An 18739-nucleotide genomic window follows, 5' to 3' on the forward strand; every position below is an offset into this window, starting at 1 on the left:
GGGGGGGGGGGGGGGAAGCATAGGGTGAGATGAGCGAGGAGAGATATCAGGGGGCTTCAGAGTGAATGCACATGTAGGTCAGCAAGAGGAGTTTAAACCGTATTCGGAAATGGACGGGGAGCCAAGGAAGCGACTTGAGGAGTGGGGTAATGTGAGAATAGCAGCTCTCACGGAATATGAGTCGCATAGCAGCATTTTGAATGGACTGAAGAGGCGAAAGACAGGTGTGCGGGAGATCCGAGAGAAATACGTAACAGTAGTCTAAGCGCGAGGTGACGAGAGCGTGGACAAGGGTTTTGGTTGTGGGTTCAGAAAGAAGAGGACAGATTTTGGTAATGTTATAGAGGAGGAAGTGATAGGATTTGGCAGTCTGTTGGATCTGAGCAAAGAAGAAGAGAGAAGAGTCAAAGATCACCCCAAGGTTGCGAGACGAGACAGGGAGGAGGATAGCATTATCCACAGGGATAGAGAAGGGCAAGAGGGGGAAGGCGGGTTTGGAGGGAAAGATAAGGAGTTCAGTTTTAGCCATATTCATTTTGAGATGGCGGCAAGACATCCATGCGGCAATGTCGGACAGGCAGGCTGAAATTCGGGCCTGAACTACCGCAGAGATATCCAGCGTGGAGAGGTAGATATGGGAGTCATCAGCATAGAGGTGATATTGAAAACCATGAGAGGAGATCAGTGTACCAACAGAGAAGGTATATGGGGATAAGAGGAGAGGGTCCAGGACAGAGCCTTGGGGTACGCCAATAGACAGCAGGATGACGGCGGAGGATCCACCGTAACATACGCTGAAGGTACAATGAGAGAGATAGGAAGAAAACCGGGAGAGAGCAGAACCACAGAATCCCAGTGAGGACAACATGTTGAGAAGGAGGCGGTGATCAACAGTGTCAAAGGCAGCAGAGAGATTGAGAAGAATGAGGACAGAGTAGAATCCAACAGATTTGGCCAGGAACAGGTCATTAGAGACTAAAGCAAGGGCAGTTTCCTTAGAGTGGACAGGGCGAAAGCCCGATTGAAGTGGGTCAAGAATATTTTGAGAAGAAAGGCAGTCCAGGCAACGGCAATGAACAGCACGTTTGAGTAGTTTGGATAGGAAGGGGAATAGAAAGTGGCTAGAAGCTGAACCACAGTTCTCAGACATCATCTCAAGAACCACGGTACAATATGACTCCACTTTCATCATAGGAGACCTCAAACTCAACCTCAAACTCTCAAACCCTGAAATTCCTCGACCTCTTAAATGAGTTAGACCTCAAACCCTTGTTTTAACAACCCACACACAAAAAGAGCCATCGGTTAAATCTACGTCTCCATTTCAGCAAAAAGCACAAGCTACCTAGAATTGAATTCCCTATCCAAAGTACCTTGGTCAGACCACCTACTCCCAGAATTCACCATATTCTAGAAAGAGATATCAATATCCAAACTGACCTCCCCGAGCAGTCTCTTATTATAAAACCAATGTAGCCCCTGAATCATGCTGGAATGAAATAGATAACACTGTCCAACACTCATTTTGCTGCCTCAAATGTTAGACCTGTTTCTGGGTATATTTGACCTGCTGATTCCAAAAATGGCACCAGTTTTCTCCTATCAGTTCTAGTTTTTGAGATACAGAACATGTGCCTTATACCTTTCTTCACTCTGCTTGTCCATTAAAAAAATATCAGGATATATTAATGTAGTATTTAAATTAATGCATTTTTCGCTCTATAAGACACACTTTTTCCCCCCCAAAAAAGTGGGTGGAAATAAGGGTGTGTCTTATGAAGTGAATATACACCCTCCCCCACCCTCAGTGGTACCTTTAAATTGGACGGCTGCCTGATGAGTATGTTGGGGCTGCCTGTTGAGTATGCTGAGTGCTGCTGTGTGGGTGGGCGCCACTTCCTGAATGCAGATGACACTAAACTGTTCAAAGTTGTTAAAACACATGTGGATTGTGAAAAATTGCAGGTGGACCTTAAGAAATTGGAAGATTGGGCGTCCAAATTGCAGATGAAATTTAATGTGGACAAATGCAAAGTGATGCACATTGGGAAGAATAACCTGAATCAAAGTTACTGGATGCTAGGATCTACCTTGGGGGTTAGTGCCCATGAAAAGGATCATAGACAATACGCCCAATGTGCGGCGGCAGCCAAAAAAGTAGACAGGATGCTAGGAATTATTTAAAAAGGGATGGTTAACAAGACTAAAAATGTTATAATGCCCCTGTATCGGAGTATTCAATTCTGGTCTCTTTATCTCAAGAAAGATATAGTGGCACTAGAAAAGGTTCAAAGAAGAGCAATCAAGATGGTAAAGGGGATGGAACTCCTCTCATATGAGGAAAGACTAAAACGGTTAGGGCTCTTCAACTTGGAAAAGAGACGGCTGAGGGGAGATATGATTGAAGTCTACAAAATCCTGAGTGGAGTAGAACGGGTACAAGTGGATTGATTTTTCGCTTCTTGACACACTTCATGACATTTGGAGAACTCATATCTTTTAAACTGTTTTCAAATTTATAGTAAAATACGTATGATCAGACCAATAGCACTGGCTAAACAGCAAATAAAGCGGCGTGGGACTAGGCAGGCAGCCTTGTGCGCCACTCTGCCGCTGGAGAAGAGAAGAGGAGGCGGGGGAAGTGGCGCAGGAAAAGCCAAACCCACTCTCGTCGGCTTTCATTTTATTGAAATTAGGCATTAAAAATCAGAGTAATCTCCTCAAAGGGAGGCCCTCCAAGGAACTGCTTCTTTGTATGCCCGCTGTCACTAGAGAATCTTTTCAGTGGGATAACAAATGTCCGCCTGCCTTGTACCCTGTCCCTACCTGGGGGGAGGCTTGGGGGGGGGGGGCTGCTTGCCTTGTCTCCTATCCCTACCTGCCTGCCAGCCACTTGGTTTACCTGCTCTGTGCCCTGTCCCTGCCTGCCAGCTGCTAGACCACCAGAGGGGGGACAGGGTACAGAGCCGGGCAGGGAGGGAGGACAGGGTGCAGAGCTTGGCAAGGAGTGTGAGGTTGGGTGCAGAGTCTGACAGGGAGAATTTGGTTCAGAATGTTTTTTTCTTGTTTTCCTCCTCTAAATTTAGGGTGTGTCTTATAGTCAGGTGTGACTTATGGAGCGAAAAATATGGTAATACAAGAAAAGAAATTCAAAATACATTATACAGCAACAAACGTACAAAACACGTGGAGGGACATTTTCAATAGGATATCTAAGTCTGAGGTTGGCGACTTTGAGCCATTCAGGGCCTTAGGCCCCTCCCACTGCATCCCAAGATGCACTGGGAGGGGAAGGCCTGTCATTCTCAGAATGCGGCTCTGTAGGCAGAAGGAGTGGGCTTCCCTCCTGCCAATTTTGTATCGGAAGGTACAGGGATGTCGGGTGATGCGCCTGATGTGGGGTGATGTGTGTGTGTGTGTGGGGGGGGGTGTTGCCTGATGTCGGGTGGTGTCAGGTGAAGTGGGGGGATGTTACCTGATGTCAGGTGGTGTCGGGTGATGTGGGGATTGTTGGGTGATGTTGGGGGGGGGAGATCCAGGCATGTTATGGGATGTGGAGGGGATATTAGGGGGGGTCCGGGGATGTCATAGGGGTCTGGGGATATCAGGGAGAGGGGTGTAGGGCTCCAGGGAGAATCCCCATTAGCTGAGCTGGCAGAATCCCCGAAAATGACTCAGCTGATGGGGATTACTCTGCTGCGATTAGCTGTTGGCAAGCCCTCAATGTGCTGGTTCCCCCCCCCCCATCTCTGGGTGGTGGGAGGGGGTCAGTAACCACTGGGGGAGTAAGAGGGAGATCATGCCTTAATCCCTCCAGTGGTCATCTTGTCAGTTTGGGCAGCTTTAGGGCACTTAGACGCAGCTAAAACAGGTCTAACGGCCAGTGTCTAAGTTCCCTGTAGGACAGTAGTCTCAAACTCAAACCCTTTGCAGGGCCACATTTTGGGATTTGTAGGTACTTGGAGGGCCTTAGAAAAAAATAGTTAATGTCTTATTAAAGAAATGATAATTTTGCAAGAGGTAAAATTCTTTAAAGTTTATAAATCTTTATAAGTCTTAATCATAATATTGTAATTTATAGTTAAAGAGACATATGATCAAGAAACTGGTTTATTTTACGTTTGTGATTATGATAAACATACCGAGGGCCCCCGAGCCACGGGTTTGAGATCACTGTTATACAACATAAACCCATGGATGTCCAGCCTTTCCTCCAATAAAAAAAGATATACATTGAATAAGAGTGATAACATAATAATAATAATAATAATAACTTTATTATTATATACCGCCATACCCAGCGAGTTCTAGGCGGTTTACATCAATTAACAAATGATCTGCATTGACAAGCTTATTTACAACAAGTTACAAGCAGATTTACAACAGATTACAATCAGATTAACCCAGGAACTTGGCATGCAGTATTAAGAAATTGTTCCCGGTTTTACTAATCAGGTGGAGCAATGGATTGAAAAAGGTAGACAATTCCCTCTACATCAGGGATCTCAAAGTCATTCCTTGAGAGCCGCAATCCAGTCGGGTTTTCAGGATTTCCCTAATGAATATGCATTGAAAGCAGTGCATGCACATAGATCTCATGCATATTCATTGGGGAAATCCTGAAAACCCAACTGGATTGCGGCCCTCAAGGAAGGACTTTGAGATCCGGGCTCTACATCCAGGCTCCACCTCACGTGGAAATCAGGAGTCAGGGATTCAGCTTCAAAAATGCGTTCATCTTCTACTTTAGAACTAACTCTGACAACAGGAATTGTAGCATGGAAATATGTCGGAAAAAAGTGTGCAGAATGAAATTAGATTTTAAAATATGGCCAATCATTCCCTCAGTTTTCCTGAGGTCTGCAATTCTCTCTTTCCAAACGCCTTTGCTGCTTTGTAGGGAAAATGAATTTGCTGGTATTAGAAAATACCAAAGTTATGAATATTTTTTTGATTCCTGTGCCAATCCACTCTTGTATTCCAGCACAACCCTCGTCTGTTCACTTAAGAAACGACATTCACAATTTCTTCATGCAGCAAACATCCCACCCTGCTGGAGGAATGAAAGGTCACGGCATAGAGACAAACAGATGGCCAAGTAGAACTCAAGCTATAGCCCTACAGTCTGTAAGAAGATAAAATTTGTATTTATTTGCATGATTTTTCCTCCAGAGGAATGAGTGAAATTTACAGCATTCATATTAAAAATATGGTTTTAGCATTCTTTCATGCAATGCTAAATCATACAGGCAAATAAAAGCCCTGAATAGGTAGTACTGTTATAAAGCTTTACCTGTACGGAAACCATCTTTTAGGCTCTTACAAACTTGCGTGTAGATATACGAGCTTAAAGAGAAGTCACCCACCCCGCAAAACAGTGCCTAATGCTATGTACCATTTGAGTGCATTTTATTTATAAATGTGCACACAAACATTCAGACCTTCTTAAGAGCACTTTATATTAGGATCTGTGTTCCTACCAGCAGCGGCAGAGGAGTTTCACAGCAGTTGTGCTTTCTTGCAGAGCACCCTACACAAAATAACAAACGAGCTTGCTAGCATGTGCTCGTTTTGGTCTTTATATCTGCTTGATACATACCTTAAGACAGGTGTAAATGTTGATGCCCAATAAACCGGTTAGTCTATAATGTGGCGTCTGCCTCTTGTTAATTTTGTTACATCAGACTAACGTGTCTTTCCTTTTCATTGTATAATTTTTTAAAATTAATAGTATTATGCATATATACAGAGACATTTTGGTGGGTACAATCCTAACCCTTATTCCAAAACAAAATGTGTCTTCTAGATTGTCCAGATTTGAGAAAGTGCTGGCTGTGTCACTAGTTTACTGTGCTTTAGCTATGCACAGAGGTGCTTTATTCTTAGTTTTCAATTCTTACCGCTCGTAAGTAATCTGCAGAAAAAAAATCATGACAACTAGAAATGTGCTGCAAACTTTGGGGGCTGTTCTATGAAATGGTTCCTAGAGGTATGTTCTACTTGTGTACGTCAAAGGGGCCATCATACGAACAGCTTTGCCTTATAGAATAACATCTGGTGTACAGAAGTGTCACAGTGCCAGACATGAGCAGGTCATGGGCATGTCTCCCAGTTACACACATGTATCACTTGATTTACCAGCTCTCATATACCTGCCATTGACATGGCATAAGAGGTCATGCCTACATTGGGGGAACATTGCCTTGGGGTGCCTTGACCGAGATGCCAATTTATAGAATTGCCTCAGTTCACATTTCTGCACAGATATTACAAACTAAAATTCACGTGAAACCATTTGTATATTGTGCAAATGAAGGGAAAATTTACGCATATTGGCTCATTGCCAAACGCATTTGACTCCTTAATTCTACATTGGTATGGTATAATAGAGGCTTTATAACTAAACGTAGGAATCCTTTGAACAGCAAGTAATCTAATCTCCTTTCAAGTATGTGCAATTTTAGGCAGTGGTTAAAATAGGGAGAGGTTTTAAAATTTTGCTGAGGTGTTACAGTTCAAGCCCCTACTTTTCCTCATGTAAAAAAATGTTAAAATTATTTCCAGAATGACAGCTCTCCAGCTCGAACCTGTTCCAGCTTGAAGCAGGATTATATATTTTGAAATGTAAAGGCTCCAGAAAAGAGTTGTGTCAGCACACGAGTAAAGTGAGTTTTGTAGAGAGATGTGTAGGTGGAGTGGATCGTGTTCATGCATCAAGAGTGGCTCTGTCTCTTGTGATCTCCATATATCTCATACTATGTCATAACAAATATCTTCTGCTTTTGCTGGCTCAAAAATCTGGTGTCAACAAGAATGTATTAGATACAATATGATATAAAGACATAAGAATAACATTACTGGTTCAGACCAATGCTCCATCCAACCCAGTATACCATCTTTACAGAGGCCAATCCAAGTCACAAGTACCTGGCAAAAACCCAAAGAGTAGCAGCATCCCATGCCACCGATCCAGGGCAAGCTGTGGCTTTTCCCATGTCTGTCTCAACAGCAGTTTATGGACTTTTCCTCCAGGAACTTGTCCAAACCCTTTTTTAAACCAGCTACATTAACTGTTCTTACCACATCCTCTGGCAACGCATTCCAGAGCTTAACTATTCATTTGAGTGTCCCCTAGTCTTTGTAAATCTTAATACAGTAAAAAAATCGATTCACTTGTACCCATTCCACACCTAACCATTTTAGTCTTTCCTCATACGAGAGGAGTTCCATCCCCTTTACCATCTTGGTCATTCTTTTTTGAACCTTTTCTAGTGCCACTATATCTTTTTTGAGATAAGGAGACCAGAACTGAATGCAATACTCCAGATGAGGTCGCACCATGGAGTGATACAGGGGCATTGAAGAGAGGGAGTGCACTAGAAGTGGTGTATTTAGATTTTAACAAAGCCTTTGACAGTGTTCCATACAAGCATCTAATAAATAAAGTGAGTCCTGTGATTTATTCTGCCTCTTCCAAATAGCCAGAAATCCCTTCACTTACAGATGTGGAGGAGTCAGTGCGAAATACAGCCCGACTGGCTTAGGTGAGCTTAATCACAAGAGGGTATTTCAACAGCATTAAGGTTTCCTTAATGAAAACATATTTACCCTAACGCACTCTTAATGCTATATGAATGTACTAACCACACGGTAAACGCATTCAATATGCCTTAAAGTGGCACTAATACATTTCTGTTCAGCTCGATCTACATTCAGGAACATGATTTATTTATAAGGATTTATTAACCACCTTTATCAAGATATTCACCCAAGGTAATATAAAGCAAGTGCAGTTCAACATAAGCATGGCCCATCTGGGTCAGACCAATGGTCCATCTAGACCAGCATCCCGTGTCCACAGTGGCCAATCCAGGCCACAAGTACCTGGCAGAAACCCAAATGGTAGCAACATTCTAGAACCTCAAAGATTAGCAAGATTCTGAATCTGAAAGAGTGTCAAGATTCTAGGCAGAATCTCAAAGAATAACAAGATTCCAAGTAGAATCTCAGAGTAGCAACATTGCATGCTTCTGATTCCAGGGCAAATAGCGGCTTCCCCCGTGTAGTCTATAGGAACATAAGAGCCAATGGTCCATCTAGACCAGTATCCATTTCTACAGTTGTCAATCCAGGTCACAAGTACCTGGCAGAAACCCAAATGGTAGCAACATTCTAGAACCTCAAAGAATAACAAGATTCCAAGTAGAATCTCAGAGTGGCAACATTGTACGCTACTGATTCCAGGGCAAATAGTGACTTCCCCCGTGTAATACAATGAATGAGAAACTCAAAATCAGCAAATTGAAATATTCAAATAACAGAGATATAATACATTGTCAGCATATGTTCCTAGTCAGCTGTGAACACTTGAGGTCTTTCAGCCTATAAGAAAACATAAATCTCCACACCATAATAGTACATATAAATACTTTGGGTTTATGTTAAAGAACTTCTCTATATTCATCAATTTTTAGGGATATTGGTCTTAGCCTTTACATATTGAGGATTATTGTGAGCATAATACTTATGACACACCTAATAGGCCAACATGAGATCATTGAAATGATATATAAGGGTTCTTCAAAAAGTTTCCACACTTTCATATTTTTGCGGGAAATGGTTGGAGTGGGAGAAGTGCTAAGAGGGCGTGATTAAGTGGAAAAGTGATGTAATTTGCTTTTGAGATAATTAATAAATAGTGTTTTAAAAAAAATAAAAGTGCAAAAAATTTTGAAGATCCCTCATAGAAGTGATAATTATGCTTTTCTATAATACAGCTTATCATATAGCCAAGGGTCCAAGTACACATATATGCAGGTAGAAGGGGGCAAGATGGGTGGTACCGAGTCCATTGGAGGAGAGATGTCTTGTAAAAGGAGAGCATTACCCTGATGGAGTAGGAGGCAATCCTATAGCCTGGACCTGCCCACTAAGAGATGCAATGTCCTCTCTCACTGAGGAAATGCCTCTAGGGACGTCTGTCCAGGAGGGAAGGGTTAGAATGGCAATTATAGTGGGAGATTTGATCATTAGGCACATAGAGAGCTGGGTGGCTGGTGAACATGAGGATCACTTGGTCATTTGCCTGCCTGGTGCAAAGGTGGTGGACTTCATTTGACACCTAGATAAGATTTTAGACAGTGTTGGGGAAGAGGGTAACAATGACATAGAGAAAAGTGGTACAGAGGTTCTGGAAGCCAAATTTAGGAAGTTAAAATCCAGAGCCTCCAGGGTAGCACTTTTGGAAGTGCTCCCTGTTCCAAGCACAGGACCCAAGAGAAAAGCATAGCTCTGGAGTCTTAAATGTGTGGATGAGGAACTTTGAGATATTCTGAGAAAGGGGAAGCCTATTCTGCAAAGATGGACTCCACCTTAACCAGGATGGAACTAGGCTGCAGGTATCAACATTTAAAAAGTAGTTAGACCAGCTTTTAAACTAGAAACTGGGGGAAGGCCTGGTGAAGCTTGAAGAATAGTCTGAAATTTGGCAGCTAAATTTTAATGCTAAGAAATGCAAGGCCATGCATTTGGGCTGCAAAAAACAGAGGGAATGGTACAGTTTAGAGGGTGAAGAACTTATGTGCACGATGGAAGAGCGGGACTTGGGTGTGATTGTATGTGATGATCTTAAGGTGGCCAAACAGGTTGAAAAGGTGTTGGCGAAAGCTAGAAGGATGCTAGGTTGCATAGGGAGAGGTATGGCCAGTAGGAAAAAGGAGGTACTGATGCCTCTGTTTAAGACTCTGGTGAGACCTCATTTAGAATATTGTGTACAATTCTGGAGGCCGCACCTTCAAAAAGATATAAAAAGGATGGAGTCGGTCCAGAAGAAGGCTACTAAAATGGTGTGTGATCTTCGTGATAAGGTGTAATGGGACAGACTTAAAGATCTCAATCTGTATACTTTGGAGGAAAGGTGGGAGAGGGGAGATATGATAGAGACGTTTAAGTACCTACTTAATGTAAATGTGCATGAGTTGAGTCTTTTATTTGAAAGGAAACTCTGCAATGAGAGGCATAGGATGAAGTTAAAAGGTGATAGGTTCCAGAGGAATTTGAGGAAATACTTTTTTATGGAAAGGGTGGTAGATACGTGGAACAGTCTCCCGGAAGAGGTGGTGGAAACAGAGACTGTGTCTGAATTCAAGAGGGCCTGGGATCTCTCAGAGAGAGAAAGCAATAATGGTTACTGTGGATGGGCAGACTAGATGGGCCATTTGGCCTTTATCTGCCATCATGTTTCTATGTAATGGGTCAATTTGACAAATTGAACAGTAGCAAATTACCTGAACCAGATGGTATAGATCCCAGAATGCTGATAGAATTGAAAAATGAACTTTGTAGAAAAATTGTTAATTGTAATTTTTCTCTAAAATCTAACATAATACTGGAAGATTGGAGGGTGGCCAACATAACACCAATTTTTAAAAAGGGTTCCAGAGATGATCTGGGAAATTATAGACCAGTGAGTCTGACGTGGGTCTAGGGCAAAATGGTTGAGACTTATAAAGAATAAAATGGCAGAACATATACAGTACATAGGAACGGACTAATGAGAGAAAGCCAACATGGATTTAGTCAACGGAAATCTTGCCTCATCAGTCTACTGCATTTCTTTGCAGGGGTGAATGAACATGTGGGTAAAGGTGAGCCGATTGATATGGTGTATTTGGATTTTCAAAAGGTATTTGACAAAGTACCTCATGAAAGACTTCTGAAGAAATTAAAAAGTCATGAGATATGAGGTAATGTCCTATTTTGGATTAAGAAATAGTTGAAAGACAGAACACAGAGAGTAGGTCAATATTCTCAGTGGAGAAGGGTAAATAGTGGGGTTCCCCGGGGTCTGTGCTGGGACTGCTGCTTTTTAGAATATTTGTCAATGATCTTGAGATGGGAATATCTAATGAGATAATTAAATTTGCTGATGACACAAAATTGTTCAAAGTTGTTAAATTGCAAGAGGACCTTGTGAGATTGGGAGTCAAAATGGCAGATGATGTTTAATGTGAGCAAGTGCAAAGTGATGGATGTGGGAAAGAGGAACCCGAACTATAGCTATATGATGCAGGGATCCATGTTAGAAGTCAGTGCCCAGGAAAAGGATCTAGGTGTCATCATTGAGGCTATGTTGAAACACTGAGATTAGTTAGTGACGCTGGCTAAGAAAATAAATAGAATGTTAGGAATTATCAGGAAAGGAATGGAAAACAAAGATGAAAATGTTATGATGCCTTTGTATCGCTTGAATACTGTGCGCAATTCTGGTCACCGTATCTCAAAAAAGATATAGAGGAATTAGAAAAGATACAGAGAAGGGCGACAAAAATGATAACAGGGATGGAATGGCTTCCCTATGAGGAAAGACTCTTCATCTTGGAGAAGAGAGAGCTCAAGGGTGATATGATAGAGGTCTATAAAATACTGGATGGAGTGGAAAGGGTAGATGTGAATCGCTTGTTTACTCATTCCAAAAGTACTAGGACTAGGGGGCATGCAATGAAGCTACTAAGTAGTAGATTTAAAACAAACCAGAGAAAATATTTCTTCACAAAATGTGTAATTAAACTCTGGAATTCGTTGCCGGAGAATGTGGTGAAATTAGTTAGCTTAGCAGGGTTTAACAAGTTTTAGATAATATCCTAAGAGAAGTCCATAGGCCATTCTTGAGATGGCTTGGGGAAATCCACTGCTTATTCCTAGGAGAAGCAGCATAAAATCAGTTTTACTACTTGGAATCTAGCCAGGTACTTGGGACCTGGGTTGGCCACTGTTGGGAACAGGATCCTGGGCTTGGTCTGTCCCAGTATGGCTATTCTTATGGTTTTTTAACTGCAAGTTAGCAGCCTTTGTAGCTGAAAATGCAGAGAATGTGCATCCGGTTAAGAGTGGAGGTTTTTCCTTAGACGTGAAGCCAATATATGCCCCAAACTGACTCTATCACAGTTCCTCTGGCTGTGAGCCATTATCATTGACAGAGAAACCATGCGATGCTCCCTAGAACTATGGGCAGCTCATGTTTCTATTTACAGCCAGTCCTGGTTGTGATCCCAAATACAGGTTTTGGAGTCTCACGACCCATAATTTGAAACACCCTGATCTAGACTATGCCTGACACAGTTAGCTTAAGAAAAGGACTGCTGAATTTCACTTTATAAATTTATATTTTTACATGTATAGGGAAAGGGATTGGGACTTTTATACCACCTTTTTTGTAGTTATACAACCACACTCAACAGTGGATTACATCCAGGTACTTCAAGCATTTTCCCTCTCTGTCTCGGTGGGCTTCACAGTCTATCTAAGTGGAGGATTAAGTGACTTGCCCAGGGTCACAGGGAGCAGTGCAGGGTATGAACCCACGACCTCAGCATGCTCAGGCTGTAGTTCTAACCACGAGGCCACAATTGGTTTAATTATTACTGTTTGCCTATCTGCTGACAGATATTCTAAAACCTTCCAATTCAGTAGCTGCAAACACCTGCAATCTAATGCAGGGTAATTATGCAAATCCAGATGTCAGATGAATTCTGTACTAATGGTACAGTACCTAAATCATTTTCTGATTAGAACCTCAGAATATCTGGTTGTATTATGACCTCTGTATCATGCTGTTAGTTTCTGATAAGTAGTTCATACCTTTCTAAATCAAGGTTGTTATCTGCCATTACAATACAGTCCCCTGTAATTCTTTCTGCAAATGAGAATCACATGAATTTCCATCTGAGAGAAGCTTTGTAACAAGGCACAAACCCTTTCTCCAATTTGCCTCGATACTGGGTTTCTATGCCCCTCCTTTTTTTAACTGCAACCCTGTGCAATTAGCGATTGTGAGGATTTAGGGTTTTGTGCTTTAAAACTGGGTGAAAGAGTTGGGAATGAATAAGTTTAGAAGTAAATGATGTCAGCAGAAGTTCTCAGAACTGCTAAATTATTCTCTATTCAGCAGAGTTTTTGTGTAAGCTTGTGGCTTTTGTGAAAGCTTGAGGTATTTATGCTCAAGATCTTTGTCAAAAGATGCCATAAACTGCACTGAAATGCTGATTCTCAAATAATGGAAAAATGATGAGATATTTCATTGTGAGAATGATCAGCTAAGAATCTCAGTAACTAACATACCTACATGGCAAAAAGGCGCATGAGACGAGTCTCTTTCATTTGAAAGGAAGCGCTGGAATGAGAGGGCATAGGATGAAGTTATGTTCAGGAGTAATCTAAGAAAATACGTTTTTACAGAAAGATGGCAGATGCGTGGAATAGAGATGGTGGAGACAAAGATTGTGTCTGAATTCAAGAAAGCGTGGGACAGAGGAGAAGAAGGAGGAGATAGTGGATCCTGCCGATGGGCAGACTGGATGGGCCATTTGGCCTTTATCTGCCATCATGTTTCTATAACCCTAAAGCTCTATGACCTCACAATGCAGGTGTAAAGAGCCTTAGCCAATAGGAAGAGGCGATGCAAATGTTAAGAGCATTAGCCAATAGGGAGAGGAGGAGATAGTGGATGCTGCGGATGGGCCACTTGCCCTTTATCTGCCATCATGTTTTTATGTTTCCATGTTTCAAATGGCACAGGACAACTTTGATATTGAAATCAATCCCAGGAAAAGATGAAAATCCAATGGTCTTTCAGACAACACTAGATCATTCTAGGAGTAATGGGAAGAGTGACTGGCATTAGTTCTAGGCCTCATATTCAGTTCCTGGCTTCTTTATTTCAGGGACCATAACATGAGAATGACCACAGATTCCTGTCAAACTGCTGTGCCTCCAAAGTCCCATTCAGCTGTAATTATCAGAATCAATCTGATGTTACACATTTGTAAAGAAGGACTGCCACTTAGTAGACTGTCTAAACAACGCTACACCCATTTCCACTCTTAGGCACATGAACTCTAGGTATCCCGATTCAGAATGAAAAGGAAATCTTGTAACACATACCAATGCATTGCCTACAATTCCATTAACATGCACAGATGACAAGTTTCATTTACACTTTCTGCAGAACATACAGAGACCACTTTGTTAGCAAAAGTGAAACAATATGTCATGAGACGAGCTTTGAGAGTGGAAATCTAGCCAGACAGTAACATTGTTTAGCACTTCAGCACACATAGTACTGCGTAATGAGTATATCGCCACCGAATAAACAGGAGAAAAGTTGATTGTTCTGAATTTTTAACTTCTCAGTAATGGTAACTCCAGTGAAGAAGACTTTTTCACTTAAGTATTACCTAGGAATGTAACAACTATTAAATAATAATAATAATAACTTTATTCTTGCATCCCGCATTACCATGGAAGTTCTATGCGGTTAACAGAAGAAGAGACTGTACAATTACAGCGAAGTTACAATTTCGTTAATGTTACATTAACATTTTAGACAATGCAATTTTTCAATCAAGTTACATTTACATTTTAGACGGTACATTGACAGAGAAGTTAATTTTTGCAGGTAGGTAATATATTCGGAGTAGTAATGTTTGCTATGAGTTACATACAGCAGTGTTACAGATAGAAGTGAACTTACGGTAGTAAAGGCAGACGCAACCTGATTTCTGAGACTCCCTATTGAGGACAGTCTGGCACCCAATGCCATTTGCTCACCGCCAATTATAGGATGACATCGTGGTACCAAGATTCCATTATAGAACAACAGTTTAAGGTTGGTATATGTACCCACCTGACGTCTTACGCCATGTCAGTGATAGACGTACATTGGCATGCCTAGTATAGTATTCTATAAATTACTTGCCTAACTGGGAGACATGCACATGGCTCACCCATACGTACGAACCTTTGCAGTTAGGCGCTAGGGTACTTATAAAATAGAGCCTACTGCATAAAGAAAATAAGAGCTGCCATACTGGGACAGACCAAAGGTCCATCAAAGCCCAGTATCCTGTTTCCAACAGTGGCCAACCCAGGTCCCAAGTACCAGACAGAAACCGAAAGAGTAGCAACATTCCAGAGCTGAGATTGTGATGTCATAATGCCATGATCACATAAGCCAAGTGGTAAGATCTACTTTTTATAGACTTCGCCAGATTCGATCGATATCAAAATTTTTATGTGCAAAATCTTTAAATATCTTAATTCATTCCCTTGTAGTCTCTAAAATTGACTACTGTAATGCATTACTTATAAGTTTGCCACAGAAAGAGCTTAGGCGGTTACAATTAATTCAGAATGCCGCTATTAAAATAATTTATAAAGCCAAAAAATTTGATCATGTTTCACCCCTACTTAAGAAAGCACACTGGCTTCCAGTAGTACATCGCATATTATATAAACAATGTTTACTCACTTTTAAAGCTATAGAATACAAAACTCCAGCCTTTATATATAGACTTTTGATACCTTATACCACCTCTAGATCTCTTAGATCTCAAGACCAACACCTATTAGCAATTCCATCACTAAAAGTTATTAACACAAGACGTAGCACAATCTTTTCAATAACAGCCCCTCAAACCTGGAACAACCTCCCACTATACCTAAGACAAGAAAAAAACCTGTCAAAATTTAAGTCTGAACTAAAAAGTTTTCTATTTATAGATGCTTTTAACGATTAAATCCTTCATATTCTTAATTTAATTATTAGGCCAAATGTCTTCGTTTCCCCTTCCTAATGTTTTTCCCTTGAATTTAATGTTTTTAATAGCGATTGTAACCATTAAATAATTTTCCTTTTGTTTCATTATAGTTTGTAGAAATTCCCTCTAAAATGTATTGTAATCTGTATACATAAGTTTATTATTTTTTTAATTTAATTATTGTATGTACATTACCAAAAACTTTTATTTACTTGTACATCGCCTTGAATTTTGAATAGGCGATAAATCAAAATATTTAATAAACTTGGAAACTTGGAAACTAAGAGCCAACCTCATCAGTGATGTCACAATGGCTTGATTGTTCTATACTTAGCTCACATATGAACATAAGAGTTGCCATAGTGGGACAGACCAAAGGTTCATCAAGCCCATCTTCTTGTTTCCAACAGTGGCCAACCCTGGTCCCAAGTACCTGGCAAGATCCTAACGAGTAAAACATATTTTATATATTCTATATATTGTGCCTACAAAATTGGCACCAAAGAAACTCACCAACATGCTATTCTCTAAATGGGCCTAAGTTAAGTGCAGTTTATAGAACAGCGCTTATGCCTAGGAGCTGTGCTTAACTTTAGGCGTGACCATTTGTGCCAATGGAAATGTGGTGCAAAACCTTGAGCCCCTCTTTCTATAATTACGTGCGCAACTTTAGTGAATGCCCCCAATCTGCCCCCCTTTTTTTGGCCCCATGCTTAATTTCAACCAATTAATGCTAATTGCTTGTTAAGTCAATTATTAGTGCTGATTGGCTCATTATTCAATTAAGTTGCAGGCACAACTCAAAGCACCATTTATAGAATTTGAGGGGTAGTGCCTGTCATTTTGAAGGAGTGTACGATGAGCCTACCTCTAGGGGCTACCTTATGGAACATCTACCTCTAGGGGCTACCTTATGGAACAGCTCCATTGCATTTTAGAAGCTATTAATACTTGTTTTCTGGGTTTTATTTCTTCTGGGCAACACAATCAAATCAAAAAGGCTTAAGATTTCTTACCATTGAACGTCAAATAGACTCTTGCCTGTGGAGGTGAAAATCCAAGTATACAAGTCAAATGAATAAGGAACGCGATCATCACGTAGACTGCCAGCGATGCCATTCCTCAGTTTAATGAGTTAGCATCCAGATCACAGACCCAATCTATGGAGAGAGAAGCACATTGGCGTCTTTTCAGCTATAGAAATTCAGAAAGTACAGATAGTTTTAAAAAGGGAGTTGTGCAAAATACCAGAAATTACAACTCCCCCTCCCCACAACTGGCTCGTCATCTGTAAAGTAGCCCCACCTCCTGGATGAGGTGCTAGACAATTCGAGGACATGGGCTAATGTTTCCTGAATTGGGATATTTCTTTTTCCACTTAGTCTAGGATCATGATGAAGCATCCCCGAAGCTCCTGCAGAGTTATTAAGAACATAAGAATACTGTTGATTTCTTTTTGCTGCTTACCATCATGTGAGCAGGTGTTAATGCTTCATCATTTTTCAATAAATGCACATCTGACAGGACTCTTTAATCTCTCCGTGATACTGGTTTATTTTATAGAATACGTACCCCACTCTTGGAAAACCTCAAACGAAAGGACTAGGATGACAGTCTTAAGTGCTAAATCTGACCTGGAAGGTGATTTTTGTGGATGTACTCGTAGTAAGATGAGTGATCTTCCTGCTCAAACAAGGAAACTGACTCCCTCCCCTGCCTATTTCGGAGGTTTCAGGCATATGCAGTTTATAAGGAGGAAAGAATACATATACAGTGCAGAAGTGCTTAAGAAATTTACTGCAGACTGACAGACAACAGAACTCTGCCGCCTTTCACCTCCGGCAGTGTGCAAAGGATTTATGCCTTAAGTATGACTTTAATTCTTCACTTAATCTAGCATATAATAGAAACATCCAGATCAAACTGCCTACACGTCTAAGTGGTTAAATCAGAAACTGGGGCTCTGCTAAAACCTCGACCTCTGTGCTCATCAAAATTTCAGATGCTCCCCCCTGCCCCGGCCTTCTTTTTTCTTTGGAAGGAATTGTTCTGCCTTGCAGTCACTTTAGCTTTGCAGGTGTTATGATGCATCCACTTAATCCATTTCCAATTCACTTGGTTTTTCTATTTAGAACAGGCTTTACTTTTTGCTTACTCTAATTAGTAACAAGGCTCAGATAAATTGCATTATTTTAGGAAATCAGTTTCGATATTGCTCACCCAATTCATGAAGATCCAGTGTCAGCCCTTTCTTCTCCGTTTTCCTTTTCTCTCTGAGCAGCAGCGTTTTGCCCCAGATTCGTTTAACTCTCCCACTGGTTCTCGTGGCAAATTTCCTCCTGGAACTTCTTAATTGACTTCCAATTTTGGTAAATAAAAAAACAACTAGCTGCTGTCTTGTCCTGGAATTGCAAAGCAGAAGGCGTCCAGGCACTTCGCACTGAAAGCCTGACAGTGAAGGCTTTGGTTTCCAATTACAATGACTGCTCACTCCCACTGTAACTGGCTGCTGCCTTTCACCACATGCATGCATAGAAAGTGAGCCAAAGCAAATAGGATCTCTGGTAGCTCATACATAATGTATGGCCCACACCCATACGCCAAAGAATGAGCGAGAGAGAGAGCGAGGCTTGTTACGAGCTGAAAGCTAGGACTGCCCGATACAGAACCCAAAAATGGTAGCTCTACAGTCAACAGTTCTCTATACTAGGTAATGGCTTGCAGAGAGCTGCAAGATTCGTACACCATCATTAAAAGGCATTAAAGCAATAAATGTCAAACTGCAAACGTGGAAAGAATGATTGATTCCTTTTAAGGAGAGTTCCAGGAGCTGTGTTAGTTGTGGAAGAACTGATCAGAATTGTATCAAACACTCACTTGCTACAGTCTCTGGTTTTGGTTCTTTAAATAGACATCAAAATCCTGTAAGAAAAGAAAGTTACTTATATTTTGACTTATTTAGGTACAAGTTTTAATTCATGAAAAATATTTTAAATGCACAGTAAATCTTTCGACAGTTTTCAGTGAATCCATATGATGGCTCTTATATGAGAACTATCCCCGTATGTACATAGTGGCTGCCACACATGTAACTTTCAGTTTAAAAAGTGGGCTATTTACATCTGGCAAAACTCACCACGTTT

At 41.1% G+C, this 18739-nt stretch overlaps 1 protein-coding gene across 1 annotated transcript in view; it reads right to left on the reverse strand.

Annotated features, from left to right (window-relative positions):
• SEMA3C (semaphorin 3C) overlaps positions 1 to 18186 on the reverse strand; it is a 126060-nt gene extending 107874 nt beyond the window's left edge. The window contains exons 1-2 of the mRNA XM_033959070.1: positions 17817 to 18186; positions 16613 to 16756 (exon numbers count right to left, since the gene is read on the reverse strand). Coding sequence (XP_033814961.1) covers positions 16613 to 16715 — 103 coding nt within the window. The 5' untranslated portion in view covers positions 16716 to 16756; positions 17817 to 18186. The remainder of the gene's footprint in view (positions 1 to 16612; positions 16757 to 17816) is intronic.
• Between the last annotated feature and the right edge of the window lie 553 nt (positions 18187 to 18739).

This window comes from Geotrypetes seraphini, chromosome 9 (assembly GCF_902459505.1).
Source record: "Geotrypetes seraphini chromosome 9, aGeoSer1.1, whole genome shotgun sequence".
NCBI lineage: Eukaryota > Metazoa > Chordata > Amphibia > Gymnophiona > Dermophiidae > Geotrypetes > Geotrypetes seraphini.